Consider the following 26,533-nt stretch of genomic DNA (forward strand, 5'->3'; position numbering starts at 1 on the left):
GGTGCTCCAGCTGGGCCAGAGTAGTAGGGTTGCCAGATGGCTTTCAAAAAAATACCGGACACACATGATCTCAGAACGGGAGGGGAGACCAGCTGGGAGGGGAGTGGGGCTGGTCAGGGGGAGGCGAGGCTGATTGGAGAGGGGGGGGAGGGCTGGCCAGCAGGAAGCAGGGCTGGCTGGGAGGGGATTGGCAGGAGTGGAGCTAGCCGGTGGGGAACCAGCTGGCGGGAAGCAGGGCTGGCCGGGAGGGGGTCAGGAGGAGCAGGGCTGGCCAGTGGAGATCAGGGGAAGGAGCCAGGTGGCGGGAAGCAGGGCTGGTCAGGAGGGAGTTGGAAGGAGCGGGGCTGGCCCGGGCGCATGCAGATCCCAAGGTGCTGCCCGTCCTGTACACGGTCCCAGTGGGGTGCACGGGCAAGTCCGGCCCCGGGGATTCCAACCTGCCCCGGCCTCGCCCCCTTCTCTCTACTACGTAGCTGCGTACTGCCTGGCTGGTAGACACGCTCACGCAGTGTGCAGCTACGTATTGATACTCACAACAATACCACTCATTTAATTAGAAAATACCAAGCATTTATATGTCCGGTATTTTCTCAGTTTGTTTCCCAGACAAAAAGCTCAAATATCAGACTGTCTGGTTCAAAACCGGACCCCTGGCTACCCTACAGAGTAGTCCTACTCCGCAGCAGGGAGGGCACTCCAGCCCAGCAGGCAGAGGGGCTGCTCCAGCCTGGCTGGGCTGAAGCTGCCCCTCCTCCATCTGCCTCTCTTTAATCTGTTAACCAGTTAAAAATAATGTTTAACTGGTTAACTAACTAAACTGGATTTTAAATCCCTAGTATAGAACACCTCTTAGGAATGTCCTCAGAGATACACCCAGAAGGATGCGGACCAGAGAGGGTTCACAGATATGACTAGTACAGCTGATCTTTGTTGATATTCTGAGTATATTTTATAGAACTTTACAGAACTTGTTCAGGGATATCTGACAGAGGAATTTATCTAATCATTAAAGCAGGCATTCTGAGAGCAAGAATCTTATCAGCTACAGAGACTATAACTGCGTGGACAGTGGGTCAAATTTACTGCTGTCATAAGCAGGCATAACTTCTCAGCCTTTACGGAGTGGTAACTGCTGTAACAAAATGGCATATATCTCCACAGCACTGATAGACAATTAATCTTCCCTCCAACGACTATATCTATGGCAAAGGGAAAACCAAGAAAGAATGTATTCCAGTCCCATTGTTCCTACTTTAATAAATTTTTCATAGTGAAAACACTAGTCTTCTATGACAAAATGCTGGCTTCCTATAGATTCCCTCATCTGCTGACTTAACACTCCAGTAAAGGACCTACATTAACAGAAAGATAATTTCTTTTTTTATTGTTCACAACAAGACTTTGCATTGCACATTCTTGGAAAAAATGTGTCTTCTCTTATGGAATTATGATATAGTGAAATATGGACTGTCTTAGCAATGGAAAAGCTTTCACATCAAGTATGTATAGAAGAGGAGAGACAAAAAAAGGACAGGTATTTAAAAATTCAATCACCCTTTTTAGCATATTCAGAGAAGGAAGGCTTACCAACCAGGAAGTCAAAACCTTTAGCCAAGTTCTCTGATTATTAATCTGAGGCTGACTAGTGAAAAGTAATGCAGTGCTACATGGTAACATTTTATTGTAACTTCACCTTAACAAAAAGCTTAAAAAACAAAACAGTAGTGTTCAAGAGCTTGGTAAGTGCTTATTATTTATTTATTTACTGATCCACCTAAAGTTACCCGCACACCTCACAGACATGTAATAAGACAAGTATCTGTTATGAAGTGTTTACAGTCTATGAAATGGAAGATAAACAAACAAAGAATAAGTCATGCAAAGAAGTACCAAAGGCTTATAAGCAGAGGATGTTGAGACAGTGTAGCACCTGCCTTGGTGATATGCTGAGTGTGTGTGGATTGGAAGGGATCTCTTTGTTTTTGTTACTTTTAATTATTTTATTCAACACCTGTAATTAAGGGGGAAGTGTTGTGTATAGATGAACAAGCAGAAGCTGGGGCACAACATGAATTTATGTACATAAATCCAGCAAGAATTTATGTACATGCTTAACTTTACATACAGCCGGTCCCTGACTTATGAACGAGTTATGGACCAAACACTTGGCCATAACTCGAAGTGTTCATAAGTTGGACCCCATTCATTTACATGCAACTACACTGTTCGTAAGCGCGGATCACGTTCATAACTCGGGGACCACCTTTACGACCGCTTAATGGGAGATTTGGTTGTAAGTATGAATGGTCATAAATTGACCATTTATAAGTCGGGGACCGGCTGTACTGGGAGCTGGACCCTTCACTGTGACAGATCCATTTACTTCATTTCAGCTACAACCATTTATATCTGTGTGGGCCGGATTTGGCCCACCAAGCCACCAGATCCAGCCCTAGATGCAGCAGGGAGCCCCAGGCAGGTTCCCCGCTTGCCTCACCCCACCCACACTCCGCTCAGAAACGCGGCTGCTGGGCAGTTTCACTTTAAAATTTGTGAGCCTGGTGGGGAAGGAAGAAAGTTTTAGGAGCTGCTTCTACAAAAACCAGCCAATGGGAGCTGCCTGTTTCAATAACAGGAGGTCAAGAAGCACCATGGCCCCTGCCCTCCAGGCTTGTTGTTATTCACAAAGCACATGGCTGCAGCCTGTGCAGGGACAGGACAGACAGGGAGGCAGCTTCAGGAAAGTGCTGGGCTGCTGGCTGGTAAGTCTCCTGGCTAGAGTCTGCCTCTGGCACCCCTTTGATCTGAGGGATCAAAGTCTGTCTCACGAAAGCTCATCACCTAATAAACCATCTTGTTAGTCTTTAAAGTGCTACATAGTCCTGTTTTATGTTTCAGCTAGACTAGACTAACACGGCTACATCTCTATAAGATCAGAGTGTGTGATCGTAAAGCTTTGTGAAATTACCAACATTATGTTTACCCGAGATCTTTGTGAACTACAGAGAATTTGTAACTTTGATGCATGATGTAACTTTAGAATGATTAAGCTCTTTTAGCTTAAAAAGAAGGTAAAGAGGTAACTTGTTCACAGTCTCTGAATGAAGAACAAATACTTAATAATGGGCTTTCCAAAGTAGTAGAAAAAATCCAGTGGCTGGATGTGGAAATTAGAGAAATTCAGACTAGAAATAAGGTGCAAGTTCATAATGATGAGAGCAATTTTCCATGGAAACAATTTATCAAGGGTCACGGTCAGTCTCCATACTGACAATTGTAACATCAAAACTTGGTGTTTTTCTAAAAGCTCTGTTCTAGGAATTACTTAAGGGAAGTTCTGCGGCCAGTATTGCAGCAGATTAGATTATCATAATGGCCACTTCTGTCTTTGGAATATATGGATCTATGAAATAGCTGCTATTTTCCTTAGTGCTGAATAAATTATTTAAAATGAATTATTTATTGAAATAAACTAGCTATTTTTTTCCTCCTAGAATATCTGCAAGGCAAGAACTACCTTCTTACCATTATTATGGGCTTGATTTTGCAAGGTGCCGAAGGATTCTCCATGTGTATAAATTTAAGCACATGAGTAGTTCCATTAAAATCAAAGTGATTACTCAGATGCTTACATTTAAGTAAGGCTATGTCTATACAGGAGCATTATTATTCGTATCTACATTGAAGCCATTATTTTGAAATAATGGCGAGCTGGAGGACTTTTCGCTCCGACTCCTGTAATCCTCATTTCACGAAGCAAAAGGGAAGTCGAAGGAAAAGTTTTCTTCTTTTTACTTCCTGTTGCGTAGACAGCACCAAAAGCCGAATTAAGCTATTTCGACTTACGATACGCAATTGACGTAACTCAATTTGTGTCGCTTAATTCAACCTTTGCCCTGCTGTGCAGATATGTTCTAAATGTTTAAGATGTTTGCTGCATTAGAATCAAGATGCTCAGCATCTGGCAGAATCAAGCCCTATTGGAATTTATTTGATTAACATCTACTTGATTTTTATTTTATTTTATGCCTTCATTAAACCTTAAAAATTCCAGCTGTGTTGCTTAGTTGAGATTGGGCAGTTAAATACCAGGTATATTTTTCTGTTCCCTGACTGAATTAGAATACATGCACTTCTGCCACAAAACAGGAGCATCTGAATGAGGTTCTGATCCTGCAAATGCTTATGTATGTGTTTAAACAAGCAAAACAACCTTTGCAGAACCAAGGCTTGGGTTTTCATGAATACTTGCTTATGAAACTTTAAAGGTTACTTTTTCTTACTATTTTTGCTAGTAAAACTTGATTGCTTGAAAGTTCATTACAAATGGGGACATAAACATAGCTGAATCAAATTGATTATAAAATTGAACACATATTCGCAGGGAAAACTTGCATTATTAGCTCTCTTTAGTTTTCTTCCTCCTTTTTAGTTTTTAAGAAATCTTCAAAAAAATAAGGCAAAAAAATCATGAATAAAAGAAATTTTCAGCACTTTCACCTGCACAGGAAAGTTTAAGCAAATCCCTAGATGAATGGAAGGAAAAATGTTAACATGAATAACTTGCGGCATAGCACGGCTCATGAGAACTCCTTGGTTGACACCATGCTCCCCTGGACTTAGCACAGCAAAAATTAAAAAGGGAGTTTCCACAGCCTAATTTGCATGTTGCTGAATCAGCAGACGCCTTACTAAGTCAACTTCAGTGGCTTCCACAGACTTTTAAATAAGCTTCCACACTGCAAAAGCTGGGAAACATTTTTTTGTTGACCTTAGAGAACAAGTCCTTTTATTAGCTCAGCAGGAGCAGTCATTAAAGGGGCACCATCAACTTCAAATGTAGTCAGTACTTAAAATCAGGTAAAACTAGTTTCAGAGAATTATACCTCCCCAAAGCTCACTGCAAATTGTTGCATTTTTGAAATCACATTTTACTCCCCCTTCCTTTTTTTTTCCTGTACTGACAGGTGAAGGCTCCAACCCTTGAAACATTCACACATATGAAAAACTTTATCTAATTAGTAGTCCCTGTGTTTGCAGGATTAAGCCCTAACTGAATACACAGAAGAAACAATGAAATTGACTAATAAACAAAAAGAAAAAACTATGAAGAAATATTTTCTTTCATTTCTTTGAGTTACTGTAATGAAGGCATTATCTATAATAGTAGTAGTATGTTAAAAAGTTAGACAGGAGTATCATTATAATGGGTGTTGTCCCTTTAGTGCACATTTCAAACACAAGAATTAACTTACAGGATTTTCAACCCAATAGATCATCTGTTCTGAGCTGTCAAAATCAACATCAACACCATTCTGGACTCCTGCTATTGGAACCATGGCATCATTGCTCTTCTCCGCAGGGTTAAGAGAAATCCCATAAATGATATTATCTCTTACAGCAATAAGGAAGGGATGTTCATCTGTTAAACGACATCATAGAAATCAGAACTATAATCCTATACATTTAATGGAGTTAAGGATATGGAATGGTGTTTGCTAACTTTGTGCCAGAATTTGTGAGCACACACAAGAAGCTTTTCAAAAATGCTTAATAGCTATAACCTAAAATGATATCTGAGCCCTGAAATCAGTGACCTCATTTTCAAAAGCGCTGAGCACTTAGCAGCTCCCTCTGAAGTCAGTGAAATATCGTATGAGTAAAGTTATTCAAGTGTGAGTGTTTGTGAGATTTTATAATATACGCCTAATACTAAGGGTATATCAACACTTGCACCCTCTTTTGAGAGAGGGATGCAAATAAAAACATTTGAAATTGCAAATGAAGCCGGGATTTAAATATCCCATGCTTCATTTGCATAATTGCGTTATGGCGCTATTTCGAAATAACAGATGCTGTTAAGACACGGTTATTTCGAGAGAAAATCCTTCTCTCGAAATAACTGGTAAACCTCATTGTATGAGGAATAAGGGTTATTTTGAGAGAAAGGTTTTCTCTCAAAATAACCACATCTTAACAGCATTTGTTACTTCGAAATAGCACTATTTTGAAATAGCGCCATAACGCAATTATGCAAATGAAGAGTGGGATATTTAAATCCCAGCTTCATTTGCAATTTTGAATTTCTTCATTGCATCCCTCTCTCGAAAGAGGGTGCAAGTGTAGACATACCCAAAGTGATTTAGACACATAGGTTCTATTGAAATTTAATAAAAGGTATGCTCCTAAGTCATCTAGGCACTACTGAAAAACTTGTAAGCATGTGCTTAAGTTCCATTGAAGTAATTATAACAGTAGTTTAAAGATAAGCCAAAAATTAAGTGCTTCACTGAATTAATATAAAGCCATAAGAAAGAACACTTGTAAAAAGTTTTAGTCAATCATGCAATTCAACATTCAATTCTACTAATGGAATTAATAATAAAGGTAAGATTGTTGCTTGTCCGAATGCATGCGCAAATGGTAGTAAAAGGGCATTAGCAACAACTAAGCTCGGCCAGGACCACCCTTCTGGGAACATGGGAGAGAGCATGTTCAGCAGGACTGCAGCTCTGAGCCCTCACCCATCGCCATGAGCAAATGGACAGGGAATGTGCAGAGAGTTGTGGGGAATGAGAGCAATGAATCAGCTGGCACAGCTGAATCAGTACTAGTGGAAAAGTAAGCTGCACCATGTAACTTGTATCACTTCCAGGAATAGAGTGGTTACCTGGGGACTTTTTGCATTGGCGTAGAGGTGCTGTGTGCATTTGCATCAAGGTTTTGCATGAATGAAGCTGCACTTGTGCAAAAACACCCCAGGGCAGACAAAGCCTGAAATTCACAATTCCCTCCCAAAGCAGCTCCTCATTAAGCACAGTTACATATTGTCCATAACACAGATGTTAAGTGCTGACCAACCCTAAAAGGGGGTCACAAGGGAATTGTCTGAGATGTACATTAATATTATACCTAATACTCTAGCTATAAGTTCACTACATATCCATGGAATAATAAAAGCAAGGACTTTGGTTGGTTTTTTTGTTTTTGTTTTTTAATTTCACAACTGTGAATATGCAGAGCCTGATTCTGTGCTGTGGAGTAACTCCACAGAAGCTCATGGAGTTACATGAGTATAAAATCAGTGAAATTGAATCAGGACCATAAATTTAGCCTTCATAGAGCCATTACTTGTAATATACATTTACATGATTAAGTTGTTTTTTATAAAAAAATTAATGTCTTACTCGTTTAAATTAAATGTTTGAAACACTAAATTTACTTTGTTAGCACAATATTTTACATTTCATTTCATTTTTTTAGACTCGCCAAGCAAAATGGTAACATCTCTAAGATTCAAGTCACAAAAGATTTAGAGAACAGTCTTGCTATAAAAATCTAATCTTGAGATCAAAATTACCAAAGCCATATTGTAAAGCAAGAAAATGTGCAAACACAGAATTACCTTTTTCCCATAAGCCTTAGGTTAGTAATATTAGATATGCCTATTACCTGTACAGAGTGCCCCTGTATCACTCTGTTAAAAAGAAGACTATGCAGCCAAAATATATGTAACTTGATTTAATCTTTCTGCTGAAAATTTGTGCTGGCAAGCTAAACTAAACAATGTCAGCAAGGATTACAATCATAATAAGTCTCTGAAGAAGAATGGTAAATGCCTATTCTTTTGTAATCATTAGCAATAATTAAAATCTTTCACCATGAAAAGAATCAGCAATGTTGTATAATACCCTTTGCTGATAAGATCTGACCTGTAGTAAATCTAATGCATACATAAATTCTGTTGCTTTCTATATGTTGTTTTTCAATGTATAATAGAAGTTTCAACTAAACAAAATAAAGAAGCCTACTCAGATTAAATCATCTGAAGTTGCACTCAATTTCTTCACTCAAACAGAAATTCCTACTGATCCTTTTTTTCTTGCACTATTTTACGTATTGGACAGCTATGGAATTTAGAAAAATGTCACAATAGTACAAGAATGGATTTACCAAGTTTCATATATTACCGATTTATGTTTTAGGAAGAAAGGACAAGACCTTCCAAAACTGTTGATTCATTGGCTCTATACAGTGGCATAAATGAGCCTGCACTTGGCAAACATGCATAATATTTCCTATATTCATGCTTGCTTGATTCCAGGTTTAATCTATTTCTTTCATGATACACACTATACACTTAAACTCTTTAGTTTATTACATCTAATAATAAGAGGAAATCAATATGGCTCCTTGAATAATACATTGCTTAATTATCTTTTCAACAAAACAAGAACAGAAACAAAACACTGATTTTCCTCTGAAAACTCAGAGTATCCACTGAATTAGTCACAGAATCCTACTCTTTGTTTAGCCCAGAGGCATTTCTAGACTAAATTTCATGTGCTCTCGAGCTTCCCCTTAAGAAACAAACCAAAGCACATTACACATCTCCAGAGTTTTCTTTGACTGATATAGTCTCTTTTTCTGGTCATGAATTACCTCCGAGCAATTTATGATTTCCATGACTTTTTAGAAAATTAATTTGCTGAATGACTTCTGCAAACAACCCTTGCTCTAAAGATTGGTCGAGGACAGATCAGTGAAATGATCTGATGTCTGAAATTCAAGTTGAGCAAGAGATCTCAAGTCACATGGGTATTTGTAATATTAGTTTATGCCTCGAGAGCTCCTGTACTTGGTACTCATGCTGCAACAGTTCTGGTTGTTCTCAATTCATCTCTTGACAGCCTTGGCAATTAGGCATTATTAATTACATACACTGCAACATGATATTCTTTTGGCTCTCTTATTGGATGACTACACATCTTAGAATGAGGTTTCTAGTCTGACCAATTAAATTTAAAAATTCAACACTCTGTTAACAGTCTCTAATATTTACTAGAAATTTACTCTTTTCACTAATATTTCTGTCAAAAACACCCAATTTTTTTTTAAGTCTGGATCCTTTATAAGGTGCCTAAATTGAAGCTGAGCTCTTTCAAAAATCTGCCCCTAGAGATTGTGTGAAAATCTAGCCCAGAGTTCTGCCCCCAAACTTCAAGGCTACATCTACAGCGTAACGCTATTTCAGGATACCAGAGGTATCCTGATATAGCTATTCCGCATCTTTTTAGCACACCCATTATTTTGCTATTCTGACATCCCTATTATCCTCATTCCACAGGGAGTAAGGGACCTTTTGGAACAGCTATTTATTTTGAAATAAATGCTGTGTAGACAGCGCCAAATGTCAACATAAGCTATTTTGAAATAATATCAAAATAAGATACGCAATTTGCATAGCTCAAATTGCTTATTTTATTTCGACCTACGGTGTAGTATAGACACACCCCAGGAAAGAGAGCATTCAATACAAACTGCCTAAAATGATACAGATGTATTTTCCATATATAGTCATCTGTCATTTTGTGTGCTATATCTTGCTCTGGCAGAGGAATGGACATTGATCTAATAGGCTTTTTCCTTTTCTTGTTTTGTTTTGATCTTTGGCTATTATGGTCCTACCTTTCATGCAGTTCATATTATCAGGAGAAAGTGTCCATCCTGAAGGGCAGGCACAAGAATAAAATTGTGGCCCTGATGAGGAGAGCAAGCACAGGTGGCTACAGGGAGATGATGCACAAAAATTGTTACCTAAAATAAAAAAATAAAATAAAAAGCACTGGTAAATCTAATGAGTAACAGTACAATGAATTTCTGTATGCCTATATTCTGAGCTGATACCCATTTAGGTCCTGATACCATAAAAGTTAAAACTGCTGGACTGGGCCCACTACATTACTTTATTTGTATTTATTTAAATACAGGAGATATGTTTCCTTGAAGCAGAAATGAACTCAGACACTGTAACACTATATAACCTTCCAATGCCGTTTGTTAAAACAACAGTGCTGTTGTCGTACCAGCCTTTCCATTTTGTTAGTATGATGCAGAACACTGGATTCTATCTGCAAGGCCTGATGCCACTGCATGGTGAGGGGTGCAGGATTCCCAGTCCATGATCATACTAATCTTATCTGTCATGGCAAGTTAAGGGGGATTTAAAGTAGCTCTCATCGCTGGGTCTTGCAAAACAGCCTCAGAGAGCTAGTTAAGTGCTCAAATCCCATTCAATTTTAGTGGGAGCTGACTGCCTAAATCCATGGGTCCCTTTGAAAATCTAGAAAACATGGTCTCTCTGATTACCACTGATCTATCTACTGCATTTCCAAGTTAGATCACTTGGTTTAATCTCACAAGTTTGCCATAAAAAGGAGTTCTCATGAAGAATGACATTCACATAGTGAAATTGTACTTTGAAGGTACCTTGTAACAATTAGCAGCAAACTAATATAGCTAATTGGAAAGGCCTAGAAACTCAAAGAGAATATGTTGTCATTTCTAATTTAAAACCTAATAAAAATTAAAAAGAAATTAACAAAACAGCAGTAAAACAGCAGCATAAAACCAGAACTCGAGATAGAGAAGATACAGTAGATTAAGAACATAAGAGTCCATACTGGGTCAGAACAATAATTCATCAAGGTCAGTATTTCTATCTTTTGACAGTGGCCAGTGCCAGCTGCTTCAGGGTAATGAAAAGAATAGGGCTCTGATCAAGAGATCCATACTCTGTCACCCAGTCACATGTAGCCCTTGGGATTACATTCCTGACCATCTTGGCACATAATCATTGAAGGACATAGCCTCCTTACTTAATTTTTAACCCAATCATACTTCTGGCCTTCATGAAATCCCTTGCGCAATGAGTTCCACAGGTTACTGCATTGTATGAAGACGTACTTCCTTATGTTTGTTCTAAACTCATTGCTTTTACAGTTCTTTTGGAGAGCCCTGGTTCTTATGTTACATGAAAGGATAAGTAACAATTCCCTGTTAAATAATGAACGGTGTAAAGAAAGTTAATTACCTCCATTATATCATCTCTTAGACATCTCTTTTCTAAGATGAACAGTCCAAATCTTTTAAATCACTCCTTGCATGAAAATTGTTCCATAGTTTTTGCTGCCCTTATCTGTACTTTTTCCAATTTTAATACAGTATATCTTTTTTGAGATGGTATTACCAGAACTGCATATAGTATTCAAGATATGGGTACATAATGAAATAGTACCATTCTTTTTCCTTTCCTTTTCACTATGGCCAGATCTACACTCAAGAGGAAGGTCGACTTAAGATACACAATCCCAGTTATGTTAATTGCATAGCTGGAGTCAACTTCATTTAAATCACATTTTTGCACTATCTGCACAGTGGGAGGTCGATAGAAGCAAATGTTCCTGTCAGCTTCCCTTACTCCTTTAGAGGAGCACTGCCATTGGGGGAGCCCTCTCAGTTTGAATGAGCAGGTCTAGAAGACCCAGAAGATCAACTGCCACAGTGTTGATCTTTCGCACAGTATAGACATGGCCTATAAGTCAAAATGAAAGTGTTTAAGTAGCTAGGGAGATACCTTATCGAAAAAGATGACATAATTGTGTACAAGTAATTCACATACTGATTCCTCCCAAAGATATTTTGCAATGTAAAATGCATTCTAAGGTGTCAGTTATCTTATAAATAAAATAAAAATAAATAATATAGCAACTCCAGATATCAGTGCCTTACTATACATTTTGCCTGTTTTGATTTTGTATTGCCAAGGTTACTTGGTTTCATCACCAGGACAGATGGACTATTAGTGATGTCATCTTATGTTAAGTCATGCCCTTGGTTGGCATGAATGATTCTATTAGCATTTATGAATATGCATATTTCAGATTTTGCTAATTTGTGTTGCCAAGGTTGCTTTGTTTGACTTACCCCCAGGTTGTTTAACAGGATGGACTGCGACAATCCCCAAAGGCTGGTGAATGTTATAAATCACAAGTGTTTGGTTCCCTCCATGCCACTTATTTGCTCGAATTACTCGATTAGTGTATCGATCACTCCAGTACACATAATCTTCAAAGAGAGTCAGAGCATGTGGATGCCGTAACACCTAAAAGGCAAGAATATTTACCAATTCAGTTCCATTAGTATTACTATCTAGAGCTTGCACTGAAATAACAGCAGCGTTAAGCACAATGGAAAGCATAACAGCTGTCACTCCACAGACATCCTTCAGTAGGAAGACAAATGATTTACCCTCTCCTCTGTCACCTGATAATAGATACTAATTGCTTTTTGAAAGAAACAAGTTTTTAAATAAAAAAGCACTTGGTAAATAAACACTTGTCTGTCCTTGTAAGATGTCTAGCCTGGAAGAACAATAGAACTATCGGATGTTGTAAAGGTAGAATAGAGGGGTCTATTAAATAATGGGGTGGGTGTAAATTTTCAAAGGCATGAATAGAAAAGTCAATGGGTGCTCTTTGTACCTTTGAAAACCTCCCATCACTTCCTGGCCTGTCATAGAGGGTCACTTATCGAAATCTGAGGGAAATTAGTTTGGGGTTAAAGAAGTGAGCTGAGTATTGCAATGGTTCCAATTTAACAAGAACTGGTTTGTCCTGCCATACAAAAGTTGGGTCAGAGCCTCAATTGTTGTAAATCTAAGTAGCTTCATTAATTTAAGTTATGCCTGTTTATAATAGCTGAGGATGTAGCCCCTATCCTTCATGCTGCAGTAGCAAACTCATGTTTACACAAGCCACAATTATACCAACTGTTACTAAGACTATAACTAAAAAAAGAACGTGGACCGATTTGTCCCCCCCCCCCTCCACACACACACCCCTTTCATCTACTTAATAAATTAAAAATCACAAAATGGACAGATAACTTCAGTTATATGCACTCCAAATCAATCTTCTTGTATTTAATATGCCTAAGTAATACATACACTTGGCTGTTAACTTTTAAAATAACTCTAACTTCAGCTATTTATTATGGTTAGTATATACTATATTATTATCATCACAAGTACTGAAAAAAATAATCACATTCTCCAAATATACTCTAATTATGGAAATCTCACGTAGAGTAGGGGACCTACTGCTAGAAAGTTTCTCTGAAGTGATAGCTGCTTACACAGTACAGAAATCTTGGCTTCTGACTTATGTGTGTTGTGCTGCCAAAAAGAACTCATTAATATGATTCTATGGGTCACCATATATCTTATAGAGCCCAGAGTACCTGAGAAGTAGGCTCAGGTCACATAGTTCAGATCCAGATTTAGTTGATATAGGGGGATAGATTCCTGTTTTAATATGGAAAAATATGTGCACGTAATTCTTATTAGCACCAAGAGGAATTCCATACATTAATCCTCACATACTTCTGTTTCTTATAATATTAGCTGACAACACTGTACAATACTATAAAAGGACTGAATCCTGCTTGTGACCAAATCAGTAGATAGGAACTACAGTGGGCAAAGCTGTGCTGCAAGCAACAATGTGCACCATGAAAAGATGGAGATGGGAGCTAACAAATGATGACCTGAGATACAGTAGCAAATATTAGCTGCTGCCCCACTGGAACTCACACCACAGCGATAGGTGGGGACATGGTTTCCACATGTGCTCCTCTCAACAGTGAGTACTAGCAGCACAGAGCATATCACGGCCGTTTCTCTGTTGGACAGAATATCCCTTATGTTTTTCAAGCTTTTACATAACATATTCAGCTACAACCACTGCATTAGTTTAGTAGCTAAGAAGGGTAGGACTCTTAGATGTCGTGCTATTAAACAGAGCCAGGTGAGAGGAAGGATAGGTCAATGTTTAGGTCACTAGCCTGAACGTAGGAGCTCCAACTTCAATTTCCTGCTCTGCTATATGACCTTGGGCAACTCTCTTAATCTTTTAGCTCCCACCTATAATGGGGGACATAAAAGAAACTTAGAACCATGGGAAACAGGTGTTTTCATTACTATTGTCTTACCAAGTCACTTGCTACCACCTGTCGCCTGTTGTTTCCGTTGTAATCACAAAAATCAATATAATCAAGATAGGCATCAGCAAAGTAAAGTAGTTTAGTTGGGTAATCAATGGAAAGTCCATTGGGCCAGTAGATTTTATCACTAACGATAACTGTTCGCATTGTGCCATCCATGCTAGCTTTTTCAATTCGAGGATTTTGGCCCCAGTCTGTCCAGAACATTAAATGAATACTGTAAAAAGTAATGGATGGTTACAGATTGAGAAAAATTATTTGGATACTGAGAAATCTCAGAGAAAGTCTTTAGAAAAAATAAAAAACACATACAAAATATACTCTGCAATACACACTCTTGAAATCAATGTAGGATTAGTGGATTAGGAGTCTTCTTATTCAAAATAAGTATAACTATAACTTTATATAATAAAGTTACTATAACTTTTTATAATGAAACATTTTCAACATGTTTTTGCTTTAGCGTTAGCTTTACTACACAGTTGGTAGTTATTTTATAATTATGTGATTATTTTTCAACTCTTACATAAAATGGTTTACATTCCAACTCCTGAACTGCTTAATGCCAGCTTAATAAAACAGACATTTGTGTCTTTCATGGTGTGTCCCCTATGCAGCTACCATATTATTATGACTGAGGCACGCAGCATGACTGACAGCATAGTTCAGAGTTCAAGCTGTTAGAGAGTGGAGCAAACTGTCAAAGCTCTGCTAATAAAACAGTATAGGGATACAAGGGTATGTCAATTTACCTTCCACTATTCAGTACAGTCAGCAGTACACAATAATGGGAGAAAATTCATTTGCCACTATTATTCAGCACTAACTGTTTTGTCACATCTTTGGATGGGAAAGCACTTAATGAATTACTTTCCAAAATTAACATAGTGTAAATGTTTTCAGTGTGCAAGAGAAATAGCTCTGTGCCTATATAGACATGACATATTATACTGAATGTAGCCATGGGATGCAATGCTGAATAACCACAATATATAAACATTATAAAACATAGGCTCTTCTCTAAGAAGTAACTTTTACTAGAGAGTCAAGGTGGGTGAAGCAATATCTTTTATTGGACCAACTTCTGTTGGTGAAAGAGACGATGGAAGCTGATCTAATAAAAGGCATCATCTCATCCATTTGGTCTCTCTAATGTCCTGGCATTAACACAATTGCAACAAGGCTTCATACACGTTAATGTTATAACATCTGTTTCAAGATAACAAAGACACTAGTTAAGGTAAAAGACCATTAAAATGGCAGTATAATACTGTGGTTTGAATAAGATTAAGTGTTTGTTATATAACTGAGACTTCTGAACAATCCTAGTTTAATAAACTGAAATTTCCTATAATCCAAACCCTAGTTATTATGATAAATTTGGGTAAATACTGCACTTTGAGTACAAATTAGCATTATTTTGGCATTGAAATTATTAGAAAAAAAAACAAAAAAATCTTACTCATTTCTGGGATCTAACACTAGTCCCCTTGGGTTTGTTATATTTTCACTTATCAGCACAGTTCTGTGGCTTCCATCCAGTCTAGACACTTCAATTGTTTCCAGGACAAAGTCTGTCCAATAAAGATTGCGACCTACCCAGTCTACCGCTATACTTTCAGTCACAGTGACACCACTATCAAACACCTGTTAAAAACACCAAAGAGTTAGTTGGCACTAAATAATTTACAATTCAGTATTGGTAACATTCCTTAAAAAAGATATAGAAGCAGAGAAACAAGTAACACTTACTCTGTAGATTTCTTATACAAAATAAGGGCCAGATTATGAACCTTATGTGCCTTCTGGTAAGCATTACTCACCAGAATAGTCTTATTGATGTCCAAGGGACTACTTGGGTGAATTATTGCCCACTAGCAGTAAGGAAGTTTTACATTCTGGCACCAAGAAAGAAGTAGGAATAACATCAGAGTAGCATTAATAAAACAAGCCCACATGCAAGAGTATGTATAGTGTGTGTTCGCACGTGCTTCCTAACAACTTTAGCTTCTCTTTCAAAATGTTATATGTAAAAGTGCTTTATCATCTATGGAATTTTAAACTTCCTGCAAGTCATGAGCTGCTTCACTTTCTGTAGGTTACCTTCCTTTCATTACCACACATGGAAAGCTGCCTCTTACATGTCTTTAGAGACACCTGGGGGATAAATTAACATCTTTTACTAGACCAATGTCTGTTGGCAAGAGTTTCGCGCCTTCAAGCTACATAGAGTTTCTCTCCCTCACGAACAGAAACTGGTCCAACAAAAGATGTTACTTCACTGATCTTGTCCCTCTATAAACCTGGGACCAATATGGCTATGACAACACTGCATCTTACATCTTTGTTAACTGAAAATTTATTTCTTTTCATTATGTAAAGGGAGAGAGAATATAAGACTACATTCTCCAACAGACTTACTATTTTTCGGTCTGTGCCATTTTGATAAGCACTCCAAATCTTATCTTGTGTGGTGTCAGACCAATAGATGCGATTAGTGACTGAATCAAAATCAATAGCTACTATATTCCTCCCATCTCGAACCAGAGAATAAACTCTGTGTCCTTGAGAGGTGATATTGTCTACAACAATTTGATTACGGCTTGCCACTAGTAGGAGGAGATTCCCAGACTCTGCAAAAGAAATGAAATGAATACAAAACAATAAGCTATGCAAAATAGTAACCCCATACACCATTTTGAAATTTTTTTCTAGAGGAGGAAATTGTACCACTGAGATTTTATAACTTTACCAAATATGAATGAGTGTTCCCAAGCACAGCAAAATGTACACGCCTGACAGTAGGGTGCCCCCTTGCTTCAAAATATGGAGGTACTACAGCGTCTCAATAAAAACAAGCTATCTACATTTTCCCATGACTTTCCAGGACCTCTGTGACTTCTGCAGCCAGCAGATGTGACTGAACCCAGGGCTGCCAGAGCAATTCAGAGCGAGATTTACCAGGCCCTCTGCTAAAGCAGTGGTCCCAGACCTCCTCCTCCCCAGCAGCAGCTATAGTCCCTGACCACAGCTGCTGTGGAGGTACTGGGAAGCCTCCTGCCAGCAGCAACAGCGTTCCCAGGCCACCCCTCACCAGCAGTGGCAGATGGCAGGTGCCCACCACCAGCAACAGCACTGGAGGTCCCAGGCCACCCCTGGCAAGCAGTGATGGTGGGTCTGGGGCACCCACCTACCCCTTTCTCCCAGAGCACCAAAAGGTGCCCTAAAACTTGCTCCCCCCTCGGAACACCAGAAGCCTGTCCCAGTACCAGCAGGCACCCCAAGGCACTCTCCCAGAACCAGAGCAGCAGCTGCACCCCCACAGCCTTCCAGAACACCCAAGATTTAGTCAAGGGTTCGTAATAAGTCATGGACAGGTCACAGGCCATGAATTTCTGTTTATTGCCTGTGACCTGTCCATGACTTTTACTAAAACTGCCCATGACTAAATCTTAGCCTTACCTATAAAGTAACTATTGAATATACTATGTATATTTTGTCTGTAGTATGTGCTGAGGAGTACCACCTAATGCTCCCAATTATGTCTTTCAGCCACGTTACCTCTGGTGCAAGTATTGGGATGAAAGGTAGCCTGAAAGTGGCCACTTTTCTAGGGCCAGCCTAGGACCAACTGTCCTCAGCATAAGTCAGGGTCATTCTGACTAGCATACAGTTGCCCAGAAAGTCAAGGGCCTGTCACTCCAGTAGACAGCAACTGACTAAATGCCACTGCCATGCTCGTTTTCTCCAACCACACAGTCTATAAGGAGTGTGGCAGAGCTGCTCCACCACATGAGGATTCCATCTGTTACAGGAAAATCCTCCGGCTGACAAGAGCCACTGAGTTTATGACTCCTTTGTACTGCTGGAGTTCCATCAAGACTATGGAGAGTGAGGACCAGTGGGTGACATTTGCTCCTCCACAGAAGGCCAGCCCAAAGAGCTATAAGTTCTGTGTATAGCTGGGACTTAAATAGTTCATAGATTATTGCACTTTTCCCACAAGCAAATTTTGCTCAGTAGGCCAAAAGCAGAAAGGTACTGAGCATCTGCACACCCACTTACCTCCTTCCTCCAAAAGGTACTTTCACAATCTCAATATCAGAAATCCAAAACAATCAATTTTCAAGCAGATTGGAAAAAATTATGATTACTAGCTAGCCTCACAGCTAAGAGTTTTAATAGTCAGGATTCTATGTCATGAATTACTCAAAATGGCCATTTTTGTAACCTCTTGTAAAACGAGAATTGCAAGCATTATCAAAATGTCTGTGTACATGGTGCTGTGAATAGTACCTAGAATTTCCAGTCACTGCTTGAGATTTTACATCAGTATTCCTCACCTGCAGCTTTACAAGTCCTTCCATTGGCTTCTAAATTGTATTCTATATCACAGTAACACCTTGCAGACCCTCTTTCATTGTAACAATGCTGACTGCAAAAGCCTGGAGGGTCACATTCATTTATATCTTCACAGGTCTTGGAGTCATTGGCAAGATAGTATCCAACTGGACACGTACATTGAGCTCCAAAGGGCCCTTGAATGCATTCATGAGTACAGCCAGCGTTACTGTCAGAGCAGCTCTCCTGATCTGCAACAGGGGTGAGGGGAAACAAGCAGATTTTGTTTATGCATGTATCAATTCTGTGCATATGCACTCTGGGCCACATTCTGCTTTCTGACACATTAACACAACTGCCAATTATTGAGAATGTGGCCAGGGCCTTTATTCATCACACTACAGAATAGAATATAATTCATAAAAAGAAAAATAAGTTAATATTTGAAGCTATTATGTAAAAGGAATTCAAAACATGAAGAGTGCTTTGCTAAAGTTCTATAATGCTTAAAAGCAGAGTTAGCTGGAAGTATATAAATCATTTACAGTGCATATGGGAATATAAAATATTGTTAGTACATAAGAATTTAATATATTTCATAATCATACCTGGCTGGGGTTCATCTGAGAGCGTGCATTGATTAAAGAGAGGAATGTAGGAAGGAAGGAAAGAAAGAAAGAAGTTACATTTAAGTGAAAATCAACAGCCACAATCAACATAACACAAATTCTGCTCCCTCATGGGTTTTTAGATTATAATAAAAATAAAACAAAGTTAGAAATGTCTAAGAAAACATTAAAGTTAACATTTAACTTTAAATGACAACAGATTTGATCAAGTTCCATTTTTAAAATGTCGAGCGGAAGTGTATTAGGTCCAATATTTGACTCCTAAATAAAACAAAATCTCCACTGAAGACAGTGGAAATCCATGGAGACAGTAGCACTGGAAGATTTTTAATAGTGGTGCTGCAGAAAGCTCCCTGTCTGTGCTGAGAGCAGAGCTCTGTCTCTGGGAAGGAGGGACCTGGACAGGGTTAAAAGGGGGGGGGGGGGGCACAGCAGAGTCCCGGGTAAGGTCCAAGAGCCAGGATCCCATATGCAGGACCAAGAGCAGAGCCCTGGCTGTGGAGCCTGGTGTAGGGCCCTTGGAGAGAAGCACTGGTAATAGGAGTCCAGGCACAGGGCTCCACCCCAGGCATGGGGTCAGCAGCTGGAGAGTGGGGCCAAGAATGGGGCAGGCCCTAGGAGCACAGGATGGGACTGGGCATGAGACCCTGATCATGGGACCAGCGAACAGGACCTGAGGGGTGGGGGAGTGGAATGTGGGTGGAGGACCCAGAGCAGGGCCTAGGCATGGGAAGCATTTCCAGTTTTTATGTGTAGAGCCAGCAGCTGGGGAGCAGGGCGCAGGGTCGCCAGGTCCACATAAAAACTGGGGGTGCTGCTGCACCCCCTGTACCCTTACATCCCAGGCCTATGCATTGAGACCAACTGAATAAAAATGACAAGACTGGGCTCACAGCCACCTGTAGTGAATTCATGTTGAATTGCCTTTTGCAACATGCAGTTCATCTAGCTGAGATTCACACTTAATCTAGCTTCATATTGAATCCCAGCACATTTTTCTGAGTCCACAGTGAATCTTGCACTTTTTGCTATGCTGAATATGCAACCAGGAAGCAGTCAGGATAACTCTTTGAAACTGCGCAAATGTTTCTAGACGATCGTACAACAGCAACTTACTGCAGAGTGGGGATTCATCAGCCCCATTAGGACAGTCTGCGATGTTATCACACACTTTGCTCAGATTCACACAAATGCTGTGACCTGGACACTGCCACTGCCAGCTGGGGCACCGGAAAGGCTGGGTGGGACAATCTCGTTCATCGCTCATATCCCTGCAGTCATTGTCACCATCACAGATCCACGCTCGATAGATGCAGTTTCCATTATCGCAGCGGAAAAGAGATGGAGGACAGGTCCTGGCAGGACATCTTTGATGTTCATCTGAGCCATCTGCACAGTCAGGATGGCCATCACATTCCCAGTTAGCAGGAATGCAATTGCCATCAGACTGACACTGGAACTCATTCTGGTGGCACATCCCTGGTGGCCGTGTAGCTAGAAGAGTGATATTTGGTGTTAAAAGTATTTATACACTCAAATGGAGATGCAATTACAATGGGTCTAATTCAACTGTGGTATAAGTGAGTACAATTCTTGAGAAGTCAAAAGAATTGTACCCATGTGCCACAGGTCCAAATCTGGCAACATACATGATGTTTTAGACTCTCCTAAATACTTTTGCTAATTTTTAATGCAAAGAACAAGTAGCTTAATTTGCTTATCACATAGTGTTGAGAATGTACACATTAATATGCACATACATACTCACAGAAATTACTATAAGTCTTTGAAATAGCAATTATCTGCTCTTTATACATCAAAATCTTGATTAATTTAAATGTATAAAATTACTCAAAGGAACTAGCTCAAACTACAAAGTGTTCAATCTTTAGTTATGGTCTAGCTCTTGAGGGTTTTAAAGATTTCAAAAAAGGATCATAATTCTAAATATTTTTAAATTTTATTTTTAAATCTTAAAAAGAAACAATACTGGGGTCAAGTCTGCCCAAAAAAAGCCATTCAAGTTTTGGCTGAAGAAAAAAGAATGAAGACTAGCCTATGCCAGAAAATTTGCTCTTGAGCTGAAACCTACAATATGCAGAGCTTTTCCTTAGGAGAAATATTTTTAGACAAAAAATAGAAAGTAGTTTTGAGGTTCTAATAGAAACATTGTCAGAACATTATATTATAGTCCCAGTAGTGTGCAAGATAGTTTTTATAAACTTTATTTAATAATCAGAGCCTTTATTTTAATGTCTATTCACTATAGTGTACTTACGACAACCAGTCTCATCTGAGTGATCATTGCAGTCAAAAACACCGTCACACTGGTAATAAGTACTGATGCATTGATCTCCACTTGCACATTTGAACTCTGAGGCACTACAGTTGTAGACTAGAAATTAATAAATACAATATTGCATTAGCTATCACCTTATAAAGGATTATTGTGCTCAGCTTGTCTACAGGTATAAAAGATTGGGAGGGTAGAGCACAGAAACTGTAAATCCTTTGCATCCCATGGGAAACCAGCGTCCCAAAGGGGCAGAGAGAAAGCTGGTTGCTGGCACTCTACACCAACTCACACCTCAAGGGGCATACTACTTATAGGGTACGTCTACACTACAACGTTAATTTGAACTAACTTAGTTCGAATTAGTTAATTCGAACTAAGCTAATTCGAACTAACGGATCCAGAATAAAAAACTAGTTCGAATTAACGTTTTGCTAATTCGAACTAGCATGTCCACATTAAGTGGACCCTGAACCAGGCTTAAGGACGGCCGGAAGCAGTGCCGGCAGGGCATCAGAGGAGGACTTAAGAGCGTGGAGATGCTGTCTCAGGCTAGCCGAGGGCTGTGTTTAAAGGGACCCGACCCCCACCCCGGACAGACAGTTCTCAGGGGTGCCCCGCTTGCAAAGCAGTCCTGGCTTGGATTGCCCGGAGTACCCACACTGGGCACATCACAACACTCGGCCATCAGACCGGCTGCACTTGCCGCAGGCTGCCATCTGGGGAGAGGGGGCAATTGGGGGGCTGCAGGAGAGCTTCCACCCCCAGAAGCCCGCAGAGCCAGCCCAGTCCTCCCCATCGGGGGCGCGTACCCCATTCCTCCCTCACCTCCTTCCACTTACCCTTCCCTAGCCCCTCTTCTTGATGTACAAAATAAAGATAACGTGTCTTCCAAAATGGAATCTGTCTTTATTGAACAAAACTGGGGGAGACTGGGAAAAGGAGGTGGGAGAGGGGAAGAGAGAGGCTGGGAGAGGGGAGGGCAACTAAAATGATCAGGGGTTGGGAACAGGTCCCATATGAAGAGAGGCTAAAGAGACTGGGACTTTTCAGCTTAGAAAAGAGGCGACGGAGGAGGGACAGGATAGAGGTCTCTAAAAGCAGGAGTTGGGTGGAGAGGGTGCATACAGAAAAGTTCTTCATTAGTTCCCATAAAGAAGGACTAGAGGACACCAAAGGAAAGGAATGGGTAGCAGGCTTCAAACTAGTAACAGAAAGTTGTTCTTCACAAAGCAAAGAGTCAACCTGTGGAACTCCTTGCTGCAGGAGGCTGTGAAGGCTACAACTAGAACAGAGTTTAAAGGGAAATGAGATCAAGTCATGGAGGTTGGGTCCATGGAGTGCTATTAGCCAGGGGGTAGGAGTGGTGTCCCTGCCCAAGGTTTGTGGAAGGCTGGAGAGGGATGGCACGAGACAAATGGCTTGGTCACTGTCTTCGGTCCATCCCCTCCAGGGTCCCCAGGGTTGGCCGCTGTCAGCAAACAGGCTACTGGGCTAGATGAACCTTTGGTTGACCCAGGACGGCCATTGTAAGCTCAGGGCTCAGGGTCGGGGATCTCAGTGGACCACCTTGATTTTCATGCACACCTGTTCCTGGGTGGCCAGGCTGGCAGCTCTCCTGCCCTAGACAGCCACTTTCCTGTGCCTAGTGCGGAGATCGTGGACGAGGTCCACGATGTCTGCACTAGCCCAGGCGGGTGCCCGCCTCTTGCGGTCCCGGGCAAGCTCCCGGGAGCCACCAGCCTGGTCCCGGGAAGAGGGGGAGGGCTGTGGGGCATCGGGTGGGTGGCTCGATCCGTGCCAGGTGCAGGGTCTGCTGGCTGGGTGCTGGCAGGCTTGCACCTGGCACAGGCACCGTAGCCAGCCCGTGCTCCTTTAAGGGGTCCGGGGCCGAGAGGGGGGCAGAAGAGTTTCCCTGGTGTTGGCCAGAGTGGCCACCAGGGAAAGCTGGGGAGGGCTAGCCTCCCACTAGTTCGAATTAAGGGGCTACACACCCCTTAATTCGAACTAGCTAGTTCGAACTAGGCTTAATTCTTGTAAAATGAGGTTTTCCTAGTTCGAACTAAGCGCTCCGTTAGTTCGAATTTAATTCGAACTAACAGAGCGCTAGCGTAGCGCCTATGAAAGTTAGTTCGAACTAACATGCGTTAGTTCGAACTAACTTTGTAGTGTAGACATACCCATACATATTAGGGAATTTTAGAAGGAATTCTGGATCTCTGGGTATGTCTACACTAGCCCCTTAGTTCGAACTAGGGAGGCTAATGAAAGTGACTGAAATTGCAAATGAAGTGCGGGATTTAAATATCCCGCACTTCATTAGCATGTTCCCAGGCGGTCGCCATTTTGGAAATTGACTAGCCCAGAATAACTGCCCGCGTCTACACGCGGCAGTGAAACGGGAGTTCTAACTAAAGCCCTTAATTCGAATTAGCTGTTAAACCTCATTCCAGGAGGAATAACAGCTAATTCGAGTTAGGGCTTTACTTCAAACTCCAGTTTCACTGCCGCGTGTAGACGCGGGCAGTTATTCCAGGCTAGTCAATTTCCAAAATGGCAACCGCTCGGGAACATGCTAATGAAGCGTGGGATATTTAAAACCCGCACTACATTTGCAATTTCGGTCGCCCTCATTAGCCTCCCTAGTTCGAACAAGGGAGCGAGTGTAGACATACCCTCTGAGTAGCTCTGTGCCAAACCCACTAAGAGCCTTCATGTACATGGCATGATCCAAAGAAACTATTATGTACAACACACAGATTAATAAATAACTGTGTCTACAAGGGAAATTATACTTACTGCAGTCATGCTCATCTGTTCCATCTACACAATCCTTGTCCCCATCACAAACATAAAATGGGTCAATGCAGCGATGGTCAGGACATTGAAACTGACCAGGTTCACATGTCCCTGTAAAATCTATCAAGAGCAAAACAAAAGTGTTTTCTTTCTCTCCTTTCTACCTTGAACCATCAAAATGGCCAGAACATGAAGTCATTAGAATGAACTCTCTTAGCTATCTAACAGCTAACAGCAAAACAAATTAAAAACATCCGACCATAAATATTAGTATCAGATAATGATTTATTTAGCTGGAGGTTGGAAATCATGCAAAATAGGACCATAGAAATATAGGGCTGGAAAGTACCTTAAAACATCATCTACTCTATGCTCCTGCACTGAGGCAGGACATCTCTGACAGGAGTTTGTCTAACCTGTTCTGAAAACATCCAATGAAGGGTATTCCACAACCTCCCTAAGTAATCTGTTCCAGTGTTTAATTATCCTTAAAGTTAAAAACATTTTCCTAATATCTAACCTACATTTCCCTTGCTGCAAATTCAGAGAATTACTTTTCGGACAACAAATGAATTACTTCTTGGACAACAAATGATCACCATCCTCTTTATAACCAGGACTCCAATTCGTGAGGAGACTTGCAGGAGAGTGACCAGAGAAAGGCAAGTTACTCACCCTGTGAAATAACAACTATTCTTCAAGATGTGTGTTCCCATGGGTGCTCCTCTGTTGGGAAGGGTAAATCTGGAGCCGCAGATCAGAGCTTTGGCAGCAGTTGAGACGTGCATGCAGTGAGAGGTGCCTCGTGTCGTTCACGTGTCACGCACACACAACCTAACCTCCCAGTGCCCCTGCCTCAGTTCCTCGCATATGCCCACATAAGGCAGAATCTAAGCAGTGGGGAAGAATGGAGGGTTATAGAGCACCCACAGGGACACACATCTTGAAGAACAATCATTACTGCAAAGAGTGAGTAACTTCCCTTTCCTCTTTGAGTGATGTCCCCATGGGTGCTCCACTGTTGGTGACTACAAAGCAGTGCTAGACAAGGATGGCAGGACTCGGAGTCATTGCTTGGTGGCTAAAGACAAGACCACTGTAGCTACTTCTGTGTCCTCTGTGAACTAAGGCATGATGGCATAGTGCCTGGCAAAGGTATGTTCGGATGACCAGGTAGCTGTCCGGTAAATGTCTTTAAGAGCCATGTTGTTCAGGAAAGCAGTCAAAGTTACAGTAGCGTGGGTAAAGTGTGCCCTTGGTGGAGTTATCAAAGGCTTATTTCAGATGGAATACCAGTGTAGTATGCATGATGATATCAATTTAGAAAAACGCTGGGTTGAAATTGGCATGCCTCCCATGCATTCTGCGCGCGACACAAAAAGGCGCAGAGTTTTACGAAAATCTGGTCCTGTCAATGTAGAATGCCACGCACGTTGAATGTCCAGGGTATAAAGCATAGCATCCCTAGGGGATGTATGAGGTATGGGAAAGAATTTAGGTAAAACTATCAGTTCATTGATGGGGAAGGAATTGCAGACTTTTGGTAAAAAAAGAGGCATTTGGGCACAGAGTTACTTTGTTCTTCCCAAAGATGGTATAGGACAGACCCACCATCAAAGCCCCAACCTCACTAACCCTCCTTGCAGAGGTAATGGCTATCAAAAATAGCACTTTCATCAGAAGGAACGGAAGTGAACAAGTCACCATGGGCTTGAAAGGGGGGGGGGTCTCATGAAACAAGTCCAGATTGCACAATGGTGCTGGGGCCCTATGAGAGAGGTATAGAGGAATCTCCAGGTGATGGGGTGAGTGAAAATAGGTGACCCATCAACTTGCACACAAAAGGCCATTATCGCTGCAAGATGTACCTTGAGCAATGAAATGGATAGCCTTCTGCTTTTCAAGTGTAGTATATAGTTGAGGACCAAGTGTAGGAATGCAGTTCGAGGATCAACGTGCATCTACTAGCACCAGGAAGAGAACCAATTCCACTTTTGCAGGTAAGTGGCTCTGGTGGATGGTCTTTTGCTATGGAGGAGAACTGTTCTCACGCGTTCTGAGCAGAGGGTTTCATCATCATGGAACCAGAGAAGAGCCAAGCATGAAGGCGAAGGGTGCGGGGTTGGGAGTGCAATATTTGCCCCAATTCTGAGAAAGGAGATTGAGGCAGTGGATACGGCAGTTCAATGGACATGTGCTGAAGAGATGGAAACCAGGTCTGCCTCGACCATGAAGGGACTATTAAGATGACCTAGGCCCCATCAAATTGAACCTTGCACAGGATTCTTGGGATCAGCAGAATCAATAAGAAGGCATAATGTGAAGGTTCTCTCTGGGCAATTAAGAAGGCATTGCCCAGTGAACCCTCACCCAGTCCTGCTCAGGAACAGAAGTGGGGACACTTAGTGTTGTGGCAAGTTGCAAAAAGGTCTATTGACAGGTAACCCCATCGACAAAAAACAGAGGTGAGCACCATTGAGTGTATCTCCCATTTGTGGTCGGTAGAGAATTTACAGCTCAAGGCATCCACCATGGCATTGTTCACACCAGGTAGGTATGATGCCCTCAAGATGACTCTGTGGTGAATGAACCAGTTCCTAAGGTGGCTAGCATCCACACAAAGAGATCA

The 26,533-nt window shown here is 40.9% G+C and overlaps 1 protein-coding gene across 3 annotated transcripts in view; it reads right to left on the reverse strand.

The window, feature by feature from the left end:
- LRP2 (LDL receptor related protein 2) overlaps window positions 1-26,533 on the reverse strand; it is a 220,019-nt gene that overhangs the window by 104,304 nt on the left and 89,182 nt on the right. For all 3 annotated transcript variants that reach the window (XM_075933562.2, XM_075933563.2, XM_075933560.2), the window contains exons 23-32: window positions 23,905-24,024; window positions 21,091-21,207; window positions 19,929-20,306; window positions 18,186-18,434; window positions 16,264-16,475; window positions 15,305-15,489; window positions 13,831-14,059; window positions 11,767-11,944; window positions 9,469-9,597; window positions 5,256-5,422 (exon numbers count right to left, since the gene is read on the reverse strand). In XM_075933562.2, coding sequence (XP_075789677.2) covers window positions 5,256-5,422; window positions 9,469-9,597; window positions 11,767-11,944; window positions 13,831-14,059; window positions 15,305-15,489; window positions 16,264-16,475; window positions 18,186-18,434; window positions 19,929-20,306; window positions 21,091-21,207; window positions 23,905-24,024 — 1,964 coding nt within the window. The remainder of the gene's footprint in view (window positions 1-5,255; window positions 5,423-9,468; window positions 9,598-11,766; window positions 11,945-13,830; window positions 14,060-15,304; window positions 15,490-16,263; window positions 16,476-18,185; window positions 18,435-19,928; window positions 20,307-21,090; window positions 21,208-23,904; window positions 24,025-26,533) is intronic.

Source organism: Pelodiscus sinensis, chromosome 7 (assembly GCF_052426305.1).
Source record: "Pelodiscus sinensis isolate ZL-2025 chromosome 7, ASM5242630v1, whole genome shotgun sequence".
NCBI classification, from domain to species: domain Eukaryota; kingdom Metazoa; phylum Chordata; order Testudines; family Trionychidae; genus Pelodiscus; species Pelodiscus sinensis.